Source organism: Branchiostoma lanceolatum, chromosome 8 (assembly GCF_035083965.1).
Source record: "Branchiostoma lanceolatum isolate klBraLanc5 chromosome 8, klBraLanc5.hap2, whole genome shotgun sequence".
NCBI classification, from domain to species: domain Eukaryota; kingdom Metazoa; phylum Chordata; class Leptocardii; order Amphioxiformes; family Branchiostomatidae; genus Branchiostoma; species Branchiostoma lanceolatum.
This window is the reverse complement of record NC_089729.1, coordinates 19369445-19387638: the sequence shown is the minus strand read 5'-3', so window position 1 is coordinate 19387638 and position 18194 is coordinate 19369445. Positions and strand designations below refer to the sequence as shown.

At 40.4% G+C, this 18194-nt stretch overlaps 2 protein-coding genes across 2 annotated transcripts; both read left to right on the top strand.

Annotated features, from left to right (window-relative positions):
* Positions 1–7667: 7667 nt before the first annotated feature.
* On the top strand, positions 7668–9103 carry LOC136441012 (NXPE family member 4-like). The gene is made up of 2 exons (XM_066437240.1): positions 7668–8133; positions 8770–9103. The coding sequence occupies exons 1-2, from the start codon at positions 7765–7767 to the stop codon at positions 8959–8961; spliced, it is 561 nt and encodes a 186-aa protein (XP_066293337.1). The 5' UTR covers positions 7668–7764; the 3' UTR covers positions 8962–9103.
* A 1289-nt stretch (positions 9104–10392) lies between these two features.
* LOC136439560 (NXPE family member 3-like) lies at positions 10393–10767 on the top strand. The gene has a single exon (XM_066434980.1). The coding sequence runs from the start codon at positions 10393–10395 to the stop codon at positions 10765–10767; it is 375 nt and encodes a 124-aa protein (XP_066291077.1).
* The last annotated feature ends 7427 nt before the right edge of the window (positions 10768–18194 follow it).

Here is an 18194-nt window from a genome sequence, read left to right as displayed (position 1 = left end):
AGAGTGAACACTCGGTCGATGTCAAGACTGTCAACAAACTCGGCGGACGAATAGCAACCAGTTTCCAACGGAACTGTTCAGACTCCTCGCATTGACACTGTATCTGCCTGTAACTTGAACGTGAGGAGCGTATCCTCCGTGAGCAGATCAAGGAGCAAACTTGTCCAATTGCAGAACTTAGTTGGTTTGTTACAACCTTCCATCATTGGTGTGACTGAGACTTGGTTGGGACCGCACATAGATGACAACAAACTCCTTCCATTTAGTGACTATCATATATTACGTAGAGACAGACACTCTGTCAATCCTGGTAAGAGAGGTGGAGGGGTTCTTCTAGCATCATCACATAACTTGAAAGCCCAGGGATTAAACCCACTGATATATTTAAAAAAAAAAAAACATGTCTGGTAGAGTTTGATGGTGTGGCTAGCTTTTCCAAACCTGAGGAAATGTGTCAAGACATTTTAGCATGTTTTAGCTGCCGACTGTGTTCTATGTCACAATGCTACTGCCCTTCATGTGAAGTTTCTTCTGTAATTGTCGAGTTTACCTTGAAATTGAAATATAGAAATTTAGGCCGGACGAAGAGGCTGGTATAATTTGGCTAGGCCAAGGAAAGTTTCCCACGCTAACACAGAGATCAAGTACTCGAGCAACCAATCAGCATCCAGAAAGACCATGTGCGGGCAGTCAAACGGTTACACTTTGGTAGCGGGCCGCGTTTATCTCTTCTGTCAGGATGATGCCAACTTCCTCTGTTTGCTTGAACCAGGTCCCGTGATTCCTCTTCAATTTTCTGTCAAACGAAAACCGTAAGACAAGCTTAAGTCATAATGGCTCCACTTTCTCCGTTTCAAAGGCCTTTGGGACTTTCCTAATGTCGTCCTTCCACATGAACAGATATATTGTTGTTTTTTGACCGTGCCAATTTATTTGAATCGTAGAAAATGTTTTCTAGATTTCAAAAGGCCCAACCTAGCTATGACCAACGGGCCATATCACTTTCAACACATGAGAAGATTTGTTTTCTGTAACAACCTAGGCACTTCTAATCTCTCAAACAGAAGAAAGTGTCAGAATCTGTACAACGAAATCACTAGATACGCGTGAATTACCCCCAATGACGTGTTTCTTCTCAGTACAGGTTTTTACAGAATCGGGGAGCTAGGAAAAGAATCATCCGTCGTCAGAAGGAATAAACGTCATGTCTATCAGTATAGTGTACATATATAGGAAACGCAGTTGCTTAACTTCAGGTTGATACCTCAGATTTGTGATGTCAGCATTCTAAAACGGCGATAAGATTGGGAGACATGGCGATAACAATCTAAAAGTGAATCTAATGATTGACATGGTAAGATGCTAATAATAGCTAATAGGAGCTGAAATGAAATTTGTAATATCCATTGCGTGCATAAAATCACTTTTAAACATATGGCAACTATCACTGAGAAAGACAGGAATAACAATTTTGAAAATGACATCCTTTGAAAAATAGATGAGGGAACATTTTGTAGATGCTAATTATACAAAACAAAAGTAATGTTTTTATTTGTTCGTTTATAAATTCACTGTGTTTTCAAAATCCATTAAGTTGCTTGAGTAACTGCTTTATATTGTATTTGATACCCGGATGTCATCGACATGTCACTGAAAAAGAGGGGAATATCGATTAATATCACTTCGGCAAATACGGACCTAATTTGAATGATTACTATATAAGGCCATGTTGGTAAATGGCAGGGATATGATATTTGCATCAGTCGGTAATTTTGATATTACTCGGCGAAGATATCAGGTCGTGGAATTGCCCATGGGGGACAAAACTGCTGCCCTCAGCGGCCGTTGACGCATCTGTATATGAATAAACAATATCGATGCTCTTGAATGATGGTCTTAAATGACAGAAAAACATGATAATATACTAGTAGATGCTAATATTGACTAATTCCCATGTAAACAGAAATGGAAACTTGTTCAACGTAGAAACTTTCAGTTTAACAGTGTACCTTAATAACTCGTAACTATTTAAATGAACTAGAGTTTAAGACAAGCTGTATCAACATTTAACTCTGATTATGCTTGGTAGATTGACAACTGATAGTACAGCATGTTTAAGAGAAAGATTTAGATTTATTTACACTGGTGTGAATTACGTTACTTGTTGGTTTGTTTCAATATGTGTACTTTGCAGTGTACGTAATTCAAGTCAGTAGAAGCTGTATCAAGATTTAACTTTGATTATGTTTGATAGATTGACAACTGGTAGGTAAAGGTAAAAACAATCTTACAAAATATCTTAACGTTGATGTTCTACAATTTTGCAAAAAAAAAGGTAACGCGAGGATTTTAGCTCAACTATCATCATCATGGTCGCATGACCGGAGCCTTTGCTACGTTATTGTAATAACTTTCATGCAACCGTGTGGCAAAGTAATGTAATTAAGCGATTTTGTGTACAAGCAACAGGTTAAAATGATGTGCTATTAAAAGCATATATATCAAACCATGTAAAATTTGGATTGTAAATTCATTGGCCTGGGGACTAGCGTTGGAACATCATTTGACGTTGCAACAGATTTTACCTTATGTGGGTTCCGTTGTTTGTTGCTTACAGAATAAGAAAAAAAAACACCTGTATATCACATGAGGTTATGGTTTTTATTTTAGTTGCTTTTCCTGATTGTTTGAAGTGTTGGCTTTCACTAATACAGTTTTGTCCTAACAGCCTAGATTTGGTCTCAATTAGTCCTTCCGATGTGTTCAACATCGATTTTTATCAAACTTTTATAGGTTGAAATGGTCCAACACCGTCCAATGCAAAAACATAGAGCGACTCTCCCAATATGCTTCTTCTGCGTGAGCAAAGTTTACTTGGATCACACCATCTCGCGCCATAGATAAAACAATGCTTTCAGTCAGAGATGACAGACTTCATCCCCTTCGCACAACTCTAATCTGTGTACACGGTGAATCGCAAAATGCAAATCAAGACAGGTTTTGAAAATCAAGATACATTTTCGAATGTTATATGGCGCTGAATATCATATGACGTGGTAATAGCAGGCCAGATTAGGAAACCGAGGCTGTATTGTTACCCTATACCAGGTCCTGTGTAACCAATGTTATCCTATGTAACTAAGCGCCCTCTAATGAGTAATTTTTTTAATGCAGCTTCGTTTGACATGACAGAAGCGTCGTTTATCGAATCGATTGCAGACTGCATGACGATAATGACGAAATGTCCGTAACTCTACACTTGCGACTTTGTGAGGAACGTTAACTTTGTTGTCGCTGAATAGGGATGACCTTGGAATAGTTCATCTTAGCACGGGGAAAGCCATAGGGAGTGAAATATATTGCGTTTGCCTACAAATGTTGACTTTCTTCAGTTACTCATTGTTTCCAACTAATTATTTCCAGAGTGAATATTTTCTAAGTAGCAATGACATCTTTCGTCTACCAGCCGAGTCAGAAAAATGCTACGGAAAATCTTTAAAGCAGTCTCAGAATCTGTCTAAATGTCGTGGGCCTTACCGTTCACGTACGTAAAAATGCAATTTGACTCTTAAAGAGTGGATGCCAAAAATTGGAATGTGCTGTCTTGACGAGCTGTTATGCTAATAAGATTTGCTCGAACAAAGAGACTTTTGTCGACTCTCAACCTCCCGGACATTCTCACGTCAATTTACTTTGCTAGTGGAATGGACAGGAATATCAGCGTTGATCCATACGAAATCCCCGAATGGCTACACTTGAATGTTTTTTTGTTGTTGTTGTTTTGTTTGATAGATCAAGCTACACAGTCTTTAGTCTGTATAAACCAAACCAGCTGTCCGGGACTGGCTGGCCGGTAACGAGGTTCTGACTAGCAGCGTTTTCCCTCACAGGGTTAAATTTGTTAAGTTTGCCATTGTCCCTCTGACATACTTTTCACATTACGTCACTTGTTGTAACTTAAGTCTGCACAGGTGAAGAATCAAACAGTGCAAGAAACAGGGTTTAGTGAATTACTGAACAAACAAATTAGCTTAAAGAGATTCCACCAGCAGTCAGAAAACGTCTGAGTCCAGTACCTGGTGAGTCTCAATTCTTGTCTTGGGGTAAAGTTAAATCCTAGCTTTTCTTAGCACTGCAATCGCGTGCAAGTGAACCTTCATGACAACAATACAGACGGTTTATTATAAACTGAATAACACTACAGAGGAGTAAACCATAGGACTGTAGTTCGAAACCTGGGTTGACTAGTAGAGATAGGAAGCCTACAGTCTTGTGGCTAGCTCTAGTGTTAGAGACTTGTAATGGTCAAGGGTTATGATCAGCTTCCATAAACTTAAGTTTATGACCAACTGCATAGGCATTACGCCTAATGACTTAGCAAACGCCAGGTAACTATAGCTGCAACAAATTACCATAAAGCCGTAGAAAAATCACTTCAACTCGACCCTCAGTGCCTTTGTCCGTCACTATCTACAGCAGGTAAAACTTCAATGTCACTACGTTTGAGGCTTAAATACCGTCTGTACTACGTAAAGGTGATGCATGTGTGGTAGCAAACGGGCAGTGAAGGTTATATCATTGAACCCTACAGCCATAATTATTACCTTCGTCAAGAAGGTTATATTTTAATGCATGTCTGTGTGTCTGTTAGTGAACACGATAAGTCGAGAACGCCTGGATGGATTGTTGTCATATTTGGTGTGTTGGTTGTGGAAAGCCTCAAGCTGATTACATTTTGGGCGAAGTACTTTGCATAATTAACGAGAAAAGTTTTAAAATGTGTCATATTGCAGCATAAGTCACTGTACCAGGCAGCTGAGGGAGCTCAGGCTGGCAGACTGGTGACCCTGGGGTCATCTTCCAGAAGGCCTGGCTTCCACCCTCCTGTCATGTGGAATTAATCTATACATGATTTAGTCTGTTTCTTAGTTACAACACACATTTCCCTCCAAAATTCTGTGGTAGCCGTGATGGCAGGTCTACTTGTTACCTTCGCCAAGAAGGTTATGTTTTCGGCAGCGTTTGTGTGTGTGTGGGTTAGCAGGATAACTCAAGAAGGCCTGCATGGATTGTCTTGATATTTGGTATGTGGGTGGGTCTTGATGCGACCTGGAAATAATTCGATTTTGGGCTCCCTTGCAGCTTGTTAAGGTACTGCAGCAGAACTTTCGGGTTCAATATCTCGCGTTCCGGACATGCTGTTGTCATGATTTAAGAGTGGCAGATAGCTCTTTAGAGGGAAAGTAAGTTAAGTAAGTTTGAACTGCAGGAGCCGATTTCGTTTCAAACTTTGAAAGGGAATAACTCAACAAGGCCTTGATAGATGGTCGTGATGTTTAGTACGTAGATAGCTTGAGTGATGGTTTACATAATTAGATACTTATTATGCAAACCAGTATCTAATTTGCATAATTAGTGAGGAAAGTTTATACTTCCGCCGAATTTCATTAAAGGGCTCTCGAACATGTGACATGTAACTGAGGAAGAGAGAAATATTAATAGATATCAATTATGCAAATGAGGATCCTCTTTTGCATAATAAATGAGAAAACACTTACTCAAGATGGGGTTGGCGAATCATATGGTTTTTGGTAGGTAGATAGCTTAAGTGATATGATCATATATATATATATATTTATATGATTAGACAATAATTATGCACATGAGATTCTACTTTGCATTATTAATGAGGAAATTTCACAAACCCGCCGTGTTCCATGATATAACTTTTCAAATATGTTACATTTGTAACTGAGGAAGAGAGGAATGTTGCTGGGTAGAAAATATGCAAATGAAGACCTAATTTGCATACTTAATGAGAAAGTACTATTACCCCATAACTAAATGACAAGTTCATCAACATGTGGCATTTGGGAGTCATGTGAATGTGATCATCGTTGAATTAAATTATACTAATCAGGACATCATTTGCAAAATTGATGATAAATGTTATCATAACCTTTTTTGTTAAGCTCATACTTCTGACAACTTCTGTTATTTGGGTGGAGGAAATTATCAACTGGTATGATTTATAATTAATGAGGAACACTCCTAATACGTCAGTCATAATGGTTAAAATCATTTGCGAAGGTATGAGGTCGTGGAACTCTAGTTTACCTTTTCTTTTTCACAGCAGCCCTTTCCCAGTCAAAGAATTCTCATTTGACGACCTTCTAGACTTCAGTATGGGTTGTATCGCAACATTCGTTTGAGGTATGTGCTGGTTTTGTGAACATGTAAACTTTAATTAGCTTCGTGTTTTCTCTAGTCTTCATTTTACGTGACGCATTCCTATATCCAAGCGACACCATGTGTTTACCGCAACGTCCAATTCATTTGAACAAAAAGGTTTTTGTTTAACGGAAACTCATCCATTTTACAGAGTAGGCTATGGAAATGTATTTTTTGTTGTCCTCCTGTGGCCCTATGGGGAGGGACCGGTTGATGGACATGCGCATAAAACCCAGTTTGCACGTTTTTTTCTTGTTATTATTTTTGAGAATTTTTTCATGGTGAAATCTTTGGTCGCTTTGGGCTAGTTTTCAGGCAGGGAGACCAGACATGTGTTTATTTTTCAAATCCAGAATTTTTGTTTTACCTTTTCCACATGTAGAGGTTTAAAATTACATCATTTGGGAGGGGTTTTTCCCCGGGCCAGACCAGAATCTCCTAGCTGCCGGTTCAAAGGTCAGTGGTTGTCTTACGTTCGATGGCTAATATCGGTTCAGAATGCATGAGTCGAACCCCTGCTTTTTCCAAAAACGGCAACTAGACATGTTAAGCTGTTGGTTGGGTGGAAGTTTTGGGACATTGAAATACTGGTAAGTGTACTTTTATGCCTGTTTTTGTTCCTTGTTTATGCAGGATCTGAATTGGATCTGGTTACAGGACTCCTTCCCCGTATGGTTTACGAATTGAAACCCTGCTTCTAACTCAGCAGGTATGGCATTCGACAATCTTAAGTTTTCATTACTTTGTTCAATCTCAATTAAAACCATAGAGATTTATGGAGGGGGGCATTCTGATTAATAAGTAATCTCACTTCGCGCTGCTAGGTGGACGTCACTATAGACGTCAATAGAACCGGACCTCAGTTGACAAGAATGCATCTCTCCAAAACCGTACAGACCTTCATTGTAAGATGGAAGAACCCTGGACCAAGGGATCAAATCACATAGATGCAATTCAAGTGTAGAACATACAGAAGGAACAACAGAACTATTACAATTATCAGTCGAGCTGTTGGCACACAAAAGCCTGTGTATTGTTCCCACATTGCCATCAAATTTTACCAGCACAAACAGACTTTGACAGTGTCAGTTTTGTAATTTGTATCGTAGTAAAAGATTTGCTTTTCTCACATTACAAAGAGCATACGCTACCGGTGTACATGTACATTTGGAAAGCCTGCGTTAACTCTGTATTTGTTAGCAGATATGATGACCAGTGCCCGGATGTATGCTGCATTTACGGCTATAACCGCCTTGGTAATTATCATCACGGTAGGTTTTTCTTTACTGTTACCATTTCCAGACCTTATTAATTACCTCTATTCTAAAAACACAAAGGAACACAAATATGTTTTATAATGATGAAATACAGGCAAAGCTCAACATAAATGTATTGAGGTATTTAGATGGTAAGACTTGTGGTCCAATTTGCTGTTACTGTACCGGTCCTGTACCTGAATTTTGTTTGGGCACACAGCCTACAATAGACGCAAGTGTAAGCTACATTGCCATATTTTTCTTCTTATGTAATGTCATGCAGACGTGGTGGCTACCTTATCAACGATTGAATCCGCTGTTGTCGAAACATCGCCTCATCGCCTCACCAGTTCAACCTTGTATCCTCAACCAGTATCTAGTCTTTGACCAGGTCACTTACCCAAACTACACGAAGGTTGTCGTCTTAAACAGAGACAAACTGTATCACCAAGGAGACGTTCTTACCGTGAGGGTGTTGGCAAGGGACAAAGACAGAAGGCCGAAGACGTACGGAGGGGACTTTTTCCGTGCCAGACTTCTCAGCAGTGACCGTTCGCCGCAGGCCAGTAGCACCGGTCACGTCACTGACCACTGTAACGGCACCTACACCGTGCTGTTTCCACTCTACTGGTCAGGGAACGTTTCGGTGAGTACAGGTTTGTTTGGAACAGGGTATAACAATCCCACACAAGAGGTTGCATTATGTGGCTGGCAACGCCTTTCCTGTCCACAGCTACTACAGTGTTTTGTTATTAACCGTTATTCCCTATGTTGATCTTCTTATGTCATTAGAGAGAGAGAGGGAGCGTGAGAGAGAGAGGGAAAAAGAGAGAAAGAAAGATATAGATATAGATATATGACGTTATATATATATATATATATATATATAAATGCCTTTTGCAGAATATGTCACTATAAGGTTTGTAGAAGACATAAGGAATCAAGCACAGTCAAAAGACATTCGTATTTATATCTATCTGTATCTGTCTATATCTATCTATCGATGTATATATATATATATATATATATATATATATATCAAGCACAGTCAAAAGACATTCGTATTTATAGCTATCTGTATCCGTCTATATCTATCTATCGATGTATATATATATATATACATCGATAGATAGATATAGACAGATACAGATAGATATAAATACGAATGTCTTTTGACTGTGCTTGATTCCTTATGTCTTCTACAAACCTTATAGTGACATATTCTGCCAAAGACATAGGTTTCTCTACCTGATAACTTGACCTGATTTTGTTTGTATGTCAGATAAAGATCCAGCTCGTCCATCCAAGCGAAGCAGTGAGTGTTCTACAGAGAGTGCGAGAAGTTCCAAACAAGAGAGTTTTCCACTGCAGTTTCGTTGACGAAAAGACAAAGGACTATTATACACGGCAATGCTTCAGCTATGCCAATCCCAGCCTACCTCCCCAGCAGCTGTGTGATTATTCAAAACGATAGGTGAACGGAACCTGGATCTGTCAGAAACCTGACAAACTCCTGTGTTCCGCTATCTCAATGTGCAAATGGAACCAGGACCGGAGCTACTGGCAGGCAGCTGGTCTTGTGACTAGGAAGGAAAGAGCACTTTTTAAAAAGTGAGTGCGACCAATAGCTGTATGATGACGTTACAACGTGAACTTTCGAAGCAATTTGCAGCATAGTTTGCTTCCGATATTCACTCACTCATTCATTCATTCACTCACTCACTCACTCACTCACTCACTCACTCACTCACTCACTCACTCACTCACTCACTCACTCACTCACTCACTCACTCACTCACTAATCCTTATTGTCTGTGTTTCCCAACACCCAGGCCATATCTTTAGGCGGAACTCAAAGTAGACCCCAAGGAGCCCATACGTGTCCTTGAGACAGAACTTCCCACACCTCAACACCTTCCAGCGTGTAATGGGAACGCCCAGGAGTCTGGAGCTTCACTGGGACATTGGTCAGGCAACGTCTGGAATTCCTCGATCTGCAATGTCCGAGTGTATACTAAGGAGGACATCCAGAGGTGCCTGGCTAACAAGACAGTGTACATGCAAGGTAAATAGAACTAGAAGTGATGTAGCCTTTCATCATCATCTGGTCATGACAGTCTCACGGGTGCTCATTATTCGTCTACGCCGTCTCTGCCTATCGTTCATTGCACTGGGCATGTCTTGTAAGGTGCAGTTCGCATCTAGACTGGAGTGCCGATGTCAGATGCAGTTCTTCGGACGTAACATAAACTCGTTAGTCCAATTTGTTCATTTTAATTGTTTTGCAAAATAAAGTGAAATGAGCCCATTCATTTAGCGCCATACATCGACTCGAACGCAAGAAGACGATAAAGTTAAATTGTTTTACATACGTTTCTATTTTGATTTACTCCAGGCGACTCCGCCCTTTTTCAGTGGACAAAGCGTTTGCGAGCGGTCTTACCATTGTCCATCAACACAGATACCATGGTTTCTGCAGGTTAGTCAATTTTCTATACAGCCATGTGTACGCCAAGGCCGCTTAGAATTGATCGCGAGTTGAACATCTCAATAATCTTCTTCTTGAACGATCTTGTTTTAATCTTGATAGTCACTAGAAAATGGCAATAGATTCACCGCATTGCAGACTATTTGATAATCTACACGGTCATGCTAGAGTGATTGCAATATGAAACATGATGCTTGAACTGTGGTAGAGCTGCATCTAAATTGGCACATTTTTGTTACAGCAAAGGACGGCACACCTAAAAGATTACCACATGTTAAAGGAGGTGACAACAGGCAGTGGAACATCTCTGTTCGTTTTCAGTTCCACCAATTTACCAAACAAGGGACCGGTTAGAGTTACTTTTATGATTTCAGTTACACTGCTGACGTGCTGGAAGCCATACAAGGAGGCCCAAACATGGTAGTAGTTCTCGGTCTATGGTCTCACTTTACGGCAGAGCCTCTAGAAATGTTTCGGTCGCGACTGTATCCCATACGGAGCGCCATACATCGTCTGAAGCGCAGAAGACCCGGCACGCGGGTTTTCGTGAGAACTGGAACAACGCGAGAACACGAACAGAGACAGTTAGTCTTTTATCTGCTAGGCAGCGACTGGCTGGCTTACCAGATCACGGATGTGATACGAGAGATGTTCCGGGCGGATCCAGACGTGGTCGTGTTGGACACGTGGGACATGAGCGTGTGTCAGCCGGGCAAAGACAACGTACACCCAGATCAAACGATGGTGGACAATCAACTAAACATGCTGTTTTCTTATATCTGCCCAAACTAGATAGTTCAAAGGCAGATGAAAAGGATTGAACAAGTCTACACGACTACTGCCTACGTGCTCAGGCCAGAAACTGGCCCCTTGCTTTCCAGGAGGATCCTGTTCAAGCAGTCCTGTCCCTTGCCCCAGCCTCTGCTTCCCGACTGTTTAAGCCTGTGTCCTTCACAATTAGGTCGTTCCATCTCTTCGGTGGTCTTCCCCGGGGTCTGGAGGTAGCGAACTCCTGGCTGTAGGCTTTGTACACTAGTGTTAGTGGGGGCCGTCAAACAACAATGAATCATCTATTGTTTATACTCTGTGTGTTCAGCAATAAGTCTAATCTCCCTGACGGCTGATATTTCATAATCAATGTGAAAAAGTTTTTGCAGACCCTTTTTTTTCGAATTCAGCTTTTTGACCGGTATGCTGCAATGTATTATTTCAAGAGTGCCTAAACATTCAACTAAATGACCCGATGAACATTTAGCTGTTGAGCAGATAGAAAACACTTTGAATGGTTGTTGATCAAATACTACCATGCTGACAAGTATGAGCCAAGTCGATTGTTTGACCCCTGCCACTATTATTCAATTCTTACAGACTTACACTTTTCGGAATATAATGGACAGCAATAATAGATAAGACACGGCTTTGGGCCATGCAATGTTCGTTATAGATACAGAGGCCATCCGTGAATAGTTTCATCAGGTTGATAGGTCACTGAATAAAAAAATTATTTTTACACGTCAACCAAAAAATTTATTCCACCGACGTTTCGGTGACCATCTTTCACCTTCTTCAAGGCACTTCTGACTGGTTCACATAGCAATGTAGCACAGGTGTTGATTCTAATACATAACAATGAGATGCATTCCCAAACGCAAAGTATTTGCATTTGTACAATCACAGAGGATGACATCACCATGCGGTTCCAAACGTACAGAAGTGTAACAATTACACTACTATCGAGCAAAAAAGAATACAAGGATTATCATCTATGTTTTAAGGATGTGGTCCCAAACGCTGGTATTTACATATAAGGGCTTTTCTAATCACCTCTACGCAGCTGACTCCATTAAGCTGGACAGAGTTGATCAATATATCCCTTCTCCGATTTGGGAATGTATTCGTGAAAACTGACATTGGTAAAGGACTCCTAATCAGTACTCAATCTGCTAGGACTTCTGTTGTCAATTGCAACCACAACCACGTCATGTATATATATATGATAGCTACCAGTCGGAGTCCGCCATGTTGATCGGCAATCTTAGATATTTGAAAACGATTTTTTTCAAGAATATAACCCCGAAATACCTGCAATAAAAATGTACTACACACGAATATTTTTGTAAGAAAAAGCAAGGTAGTGGCCAAATTCGAAGGACAATAACCTGGACCTGGTTTTCCCTCAGCTAATGATTTTAATCTAGGACTTCATTAAATTAGCACCAATTGTGAGCATTAATCATCAAAATACACGTATGTGCATGATGTAATAAAGCCGATCTGGTTAAGCACTGAAAACTTTAAAACAAATTTAATGATTTTTAAAAGAATATGCCCGTTGCCGTGACAGGGCGAAGTGATATATTCACTCCATTATTATGAAATATTGTTGTCAAATAAGTTGCCCCAAAGGGCATAGCTTCCATATAAGATAGCACGAAATCGCGGGCGAATGCACCCAGATACACGGCGAAATGCCGAGCTGCGTGTCGATTACCGTCGCTTCGAACGCCCCTTGCTCGCACGTGAGTGTTCCCCGCCTTGTGTCGATGTATCCAGGCACAAGGCATTACTATTGTACGGGGGACGTAGCGCAAATGGTTCGATTAAAAGCTAAATCAAGTACTATACTGAGACTGGCAGCGCACTTGTGAGGCATGTGGACGAGCAATGGAAAAGGTAGCGCTCTTGTCAGGCCTATGGTGAAAGTGGTATATAGTGGTACAAGTAGTTGCTATACTTAGACGAGCAAAAGAAAAGCCAGCGTTCTTCTCAGGCCTGTGGTACAAGTGGTATAAGGTGGTACAAGTGTTTTCTATAATGAGGACGACATGGCGTGGGCCATGTTTCGGGGACAAGAAAAGAATCTGAGTGTTCTTTCACTACACCTGAAGCGCCAGAATCTCGAGATGGAGATTGAAGAACTGGTAAGAATACATTGTAAGAGATTTCATCAATGCAAGATGCTTTGAATATGTATGTATGTGACGGTGGCCCAGATCTAGAGCATACATAACATATAATCAAGTAAATTCCTACTGCAGAAGGCTAAAGCTGAAGAAGTAAGACAGCAGGCAGGTGTCAACATGAAAACAGGACCCCTGACAAGTCTCCTTGACCCGATGCTGCAAAGTTTCAATGTGAAGAGACAGGCTTACCATTCGCAATGTTTCACTGGAAACCATGTAAACAAAATGCTCAAGGTACAATTTAAAAAAAGGCAGATTATCCCAACATTGCAGAAACCAATATGTTTCTTAAAGGTAATATGTCAGTCATGGGCCTACTGCAATTTTTCCTCTTGACATGCAGTGAACTTTGCACTATACAGAGAACATGTAAAACTGTCTAAAAAAAAAAAAGAAATTAATGAAATTGAGAAGTAAAGATTAATTTTAGCATGACTTTGACTTGTCTTTCCCTCTCTACAAAGTATAATCTAAATAACTGAACCGACTTGGAATAATATAAAAACAAAATAACCATCAACATATTATTTTCTACAGGAGGCCCCAAGAAAGCAACTCACTTCGATAGCTGCCACTAAGGCCCGAGTGATAGTAGAAAAGCATGACATACCACTTGCCTTGACCAGAAGGACTCAAGGCTTTGAGGAGAGGTATGGCAAGATATTCCAGCTCTTCGCCGATTGCCACAGGAAATCTTAGCATGCCAAACCTGTGTAAGAAGACAAATCCTCCCTAGATAAGACACACACCACTTGTTCTCATTGAAATGTTCAACCTAGTGGACTCTAGATACAAGAATAGTGAATGGATTGCATATCCATATGTGTTATTTTTAACATTATCATAATGGGCCACAGAACACAATAAGAGATAAACGAAACCAAATACAGTTTTATGATCATATAAATGAATATAACTTTAAGTTGTATATTATTATCATAACAAAAACTTACATTTGGCTTTACAGATGACAGTATTAAAGCGTTCATGACATACTTCCGTGCATCTTTCCCTCGCTCCATCATTCCTACAAAGATGCACATACTGGAGTCCCATGCTGTGCCCTGGATGAGGCAGTGGGGTTCTGGGCTGCGGTTCTGTGGGGAGGAGGGCATTGAGTCCTGCCACAAGCAGTTCAACGCCCTGGTCAGGTCCACCACCAGCATTGCGGCCAAACTGAAGGGCATTAAGATCCTACTAGAGCGTCATCTCTTAATGACGTGTCCGTCACGTGTGTGTGTGTGTGGGGGGGGGGCTCATCCAACCCCTCGCCAGAAGAAGTTGTGAAAAGACTCCCTGCAAATATGAATTTCATAATGTTTGTGCACGCTCTTTAATTGATATTCTTAACAAAGAAATAGGTAGTTTCCTTCCAATGTATCATGAAAAAAATTGTTTTTTTATTACCTTTAACAATCACAGTGTAACCACATTTTATGCTCAGTGGTAATACATGTTTAGTTCAGATCTGCCATTGGATCTCTAGGCTAAAGCTCATGGCACATTTGCACAGAAGTACTATTGACTAAGTACTATTGACTACTTTGTCCATGTTATGCTCAGTCACTCAGTGGTAAAAGATGTATAGTAATACTAGACTGGCCGTCATTTGCTTTAAGAGCAAATTCAGGATGTTTCGCCCATACTCCTCATGCAAGAAGTGGGCTGTCCCAAAATAACTCCTGGGCAAATCCAAGTTTCTGCATAATTTATGCAAATGAGGTCCTCATGAGCATAAGTTATGTCCAGGTGCTTTCACCTTTCCTACATGTACCTACATGTACAAGATGACATCCACAGCTTTTACAGTAAGGGGAATACAACATCATGCATAAATTATGCAAGTGAGGTCCCCATTAGCATATGTCATGGCCAGGCGTGTGCACCTTTCCTAAAGCTACCTACATCTCAAATATGACATCTGCAGGTTGTACGGTAAGGGAAATACAAGTTTCAGCATAAATTATGCAAATGAGGTCCTCATTAGCATAATAATTGGCCAGGTGCATTCACCTTTCCTAATGGTACCTACATCTTAAAGATGACATCCGCAGCTGTCACGGTAAGGGAAATACAAGTATATGCATGAATTATGCAAATGAGGTCCTCATTAGCATAATTCATGGCCAGGTGTGATCACCTTTGCTAACGGTACGTACATGTCAAATCTGACATCTGCAGCTTTTCCGGTAAGGGAATTACAAGTTTAAGCATAAATCATGCAAATGAGGTCCTCATTAGCATAATTTATGGCCAGGTGTGTTCGCCTTTCCTAAAGGTACCTACATCTCAAAGATGACATCCTCAGCTTTTACGGTAAGGGACATACAACTTCATGCATCGATTATGCAAATTGGGTCCTCATTAGCATAATTTATGGCCTGGTGTGTTCGCCTTTCCTAAAGGTACCTACATCTCAAAGATGACATCCGCAGCATTTACGGTAAGGGACATACAACTTTATGCATACATTATGCGAATTAGGTCCTCATTAGCATAAGTAATTGTCAGGTGTAGTCACCTTTCCTATAGGTACCTACATCTCAAATATAACATCCGTACCATGTAACATAAGGTACATATAACTTTCTGTAATACCATTAGTAGAGGTACCCCCTGACATCTGCTTGGTTTTAAGTCCCAGACATGTAGGAGGGCTTATGTTACAGTATGACCTAGTTCTTGCTGGCCCCGACAGAAAATAACCAAAAATTGCATCAAAAAATTGCAAAATAAATCATTTTGAAGTAGTGTATGCCAAAAAAAATAATGGGGTCCTTTGGGTAAATATCCAATGCACAACTAAACCAAATTTCAGGTCCTCAGGTTTCAACACCACGGCACTGGAGGCCATCATGTGCGACTTTTGTCTGAAAATGACCAAAAGACCTCCATAAAATCATTTTAAAAACTTATATCAAAAAAATTTTAAAAGGGTCTAGGGGTATACACGTACTCTACCTGCATACCAAATTTCAGCTAATTTGGTCGACGGACGACCGAGAAGAAGCGATTTGAAGGTTTGACAGGAGAAGAAGGAGAAGAAGAAGAAGAAGAAGAAGGAGAAGAAGAAGGAGAAGAAGAAGAAACCTTACAAAAACAATATGTTTCGTTGGCGAAACATAATTATGTATTAACACAAATACATGTATGTATTGTAATACATGTTATAGTCCATTTCATGCTCAGTGGTAATACTTGTATAGTTCAGAATTGCCATTGGATCTCTATAGACTAAAGCTGGGGTCGCATTTGTACAGAAGAACACTAGCACTGCTATTACTTGAATAAGTACTGTGCACTACTTTGTGTATCTATGGTCTAGCCGATGTATATTGCATATTCGTTGTTATCTTTTACCTGGACATGTAAATACAAGAGACTCGCGTTATGACTTATAATTATGTATTTCCTTTTGATTGAATGAAGAATCCGCCCTCCCCTTACCCTTTCCTCGATATACAACGAGCACGGCACATGTGGTAATGGAGTTAAAAAGATGAAATCTTCTGCAATATGGTCCTGTCCGCAAGAGGGGGTGAGGGGGTCTGCTGTTCAAACGCTCAACGTCAGAGGCAGTAGTGCGCAAGCACGAACCGAACGGATATTAGGGTAGATGTAACAGTGGACCCCCGCAGCGGAGGCCAAAAATGGGAATAGCTTTGTAGTGCCAACTTAAAATCCTTGAAAACCTTTCTTTTCTATGAAAATTTTGCCCCAATCTGAAGACTTATATTGTTGCCAAATAAGTTGCCCCAAAGGGCATAGCTTCCATATAGCTTCCATATAGCTTCCATATAAGACAACACATAAAAAAAATCTTGAACATTAAAAAGTGGACCTTCAAGCCTGTGAAAGTGGACCTTCAAGCCAATGGGGGGGGGGGGGGGGGGGGGGTGTTCGTCCGAACCCCCCGAAGCCCCCCTGGCTACGAGCATGCGTATACCCTTGTGGCTGTGTGGTGGAGATGAATTTTTGAGATTGAACATTGGGTAAGTACATTCACAAGGTGTTGTTGTAGTGCTTCTTATGCTTGTCTCCAATGAGAGGGTTTCACTGTAACAACTGCCTATTGCCAACGAGGCGTGATTCCTGACCCAATTTCCAGGGCTGCACCACTTCCTGGGTGATGCAGGGGGGGGAATGCTGCGCGGCACAATAACATGAAGGCCAACAAGTGATTTCCCAAAATCATTTCTGTTTGTATGTTCATATGAAAAGTGTAGTTTCCCAGTTATTAAAGGTAAATTATATATATGATGCAGTATCAAACACTCATTCCGTACACATCAAACTATTATTTTTTCTACATTTTTTATTCCCTTTCTCATTCCTTGAATCATAGAGTCGATAGACTGTTCCAATGTTACTATCACTTCATTACTATTTAGAATATCAAAATCAAGAGAATTTTAAATCTCCTATATTTGGGATGAAAAACTTATTTTTTTGTTGAAAAAATTGTATATTTAAGCGGCTTGTACCCCCTGACATGACTGTTTAACAGAGTGGTGATTTTTTTCTGTAGTATGAAATTGCATCTCTGTAATGTCTTAAATGCCCGGACCTCTTGACTACATAAGGCTGTAAGGTTGATTAGAATTTGGGGCAAAAACAGACTTTTCCGACAATTTTGAGCATTTTTGGTACAATATTCAATTCAGCGGACAAAATCAAGGAAATTGCAAAAAGGCCCGCTTGTAGTACGAAGGAATAAGACTAAATAAAGTTGAGTCTGTACAAATGTCGCGACAAAACTGGTATCCTGAAGTGGGCAGCAGCCGACGGAATACCACTTACCTTCCGCGAACTACGGGAATTTATAATTAGAAGGTCTGTGGCTTTTGAGCGTTGCGTATTTAATGGTAAGACAGTTTTGTAACTGGTGGTATCAATACCAAACTTCACATACAGTTAGTACAGTATTAAAGCGTACTTATGGAATATATCTGGAATTTCACATGCCGTATAATGATTTTGGGTTAGAAATAATGATCTTAATTGGCTGCTCTCTCCAGCTGTAATTGCCCCGCCGTTTTCGCCACTTACCACAACCCGGGGGGCCGTTCGAACATGTTCGGACGGTACCATTTCGCAGCTTCCACGGGGTCCCTTTTTGTTCATTGTCTCTACTTTTATAAATATTGATAAATACCCGTACTGTTCTTATTCATACGCCCTACCCAAAGTACTAAGTATGCCAAATAGTTAGTAACTTCCTGTTTTTGCAATATAACGTTACATTGTACCCGATTG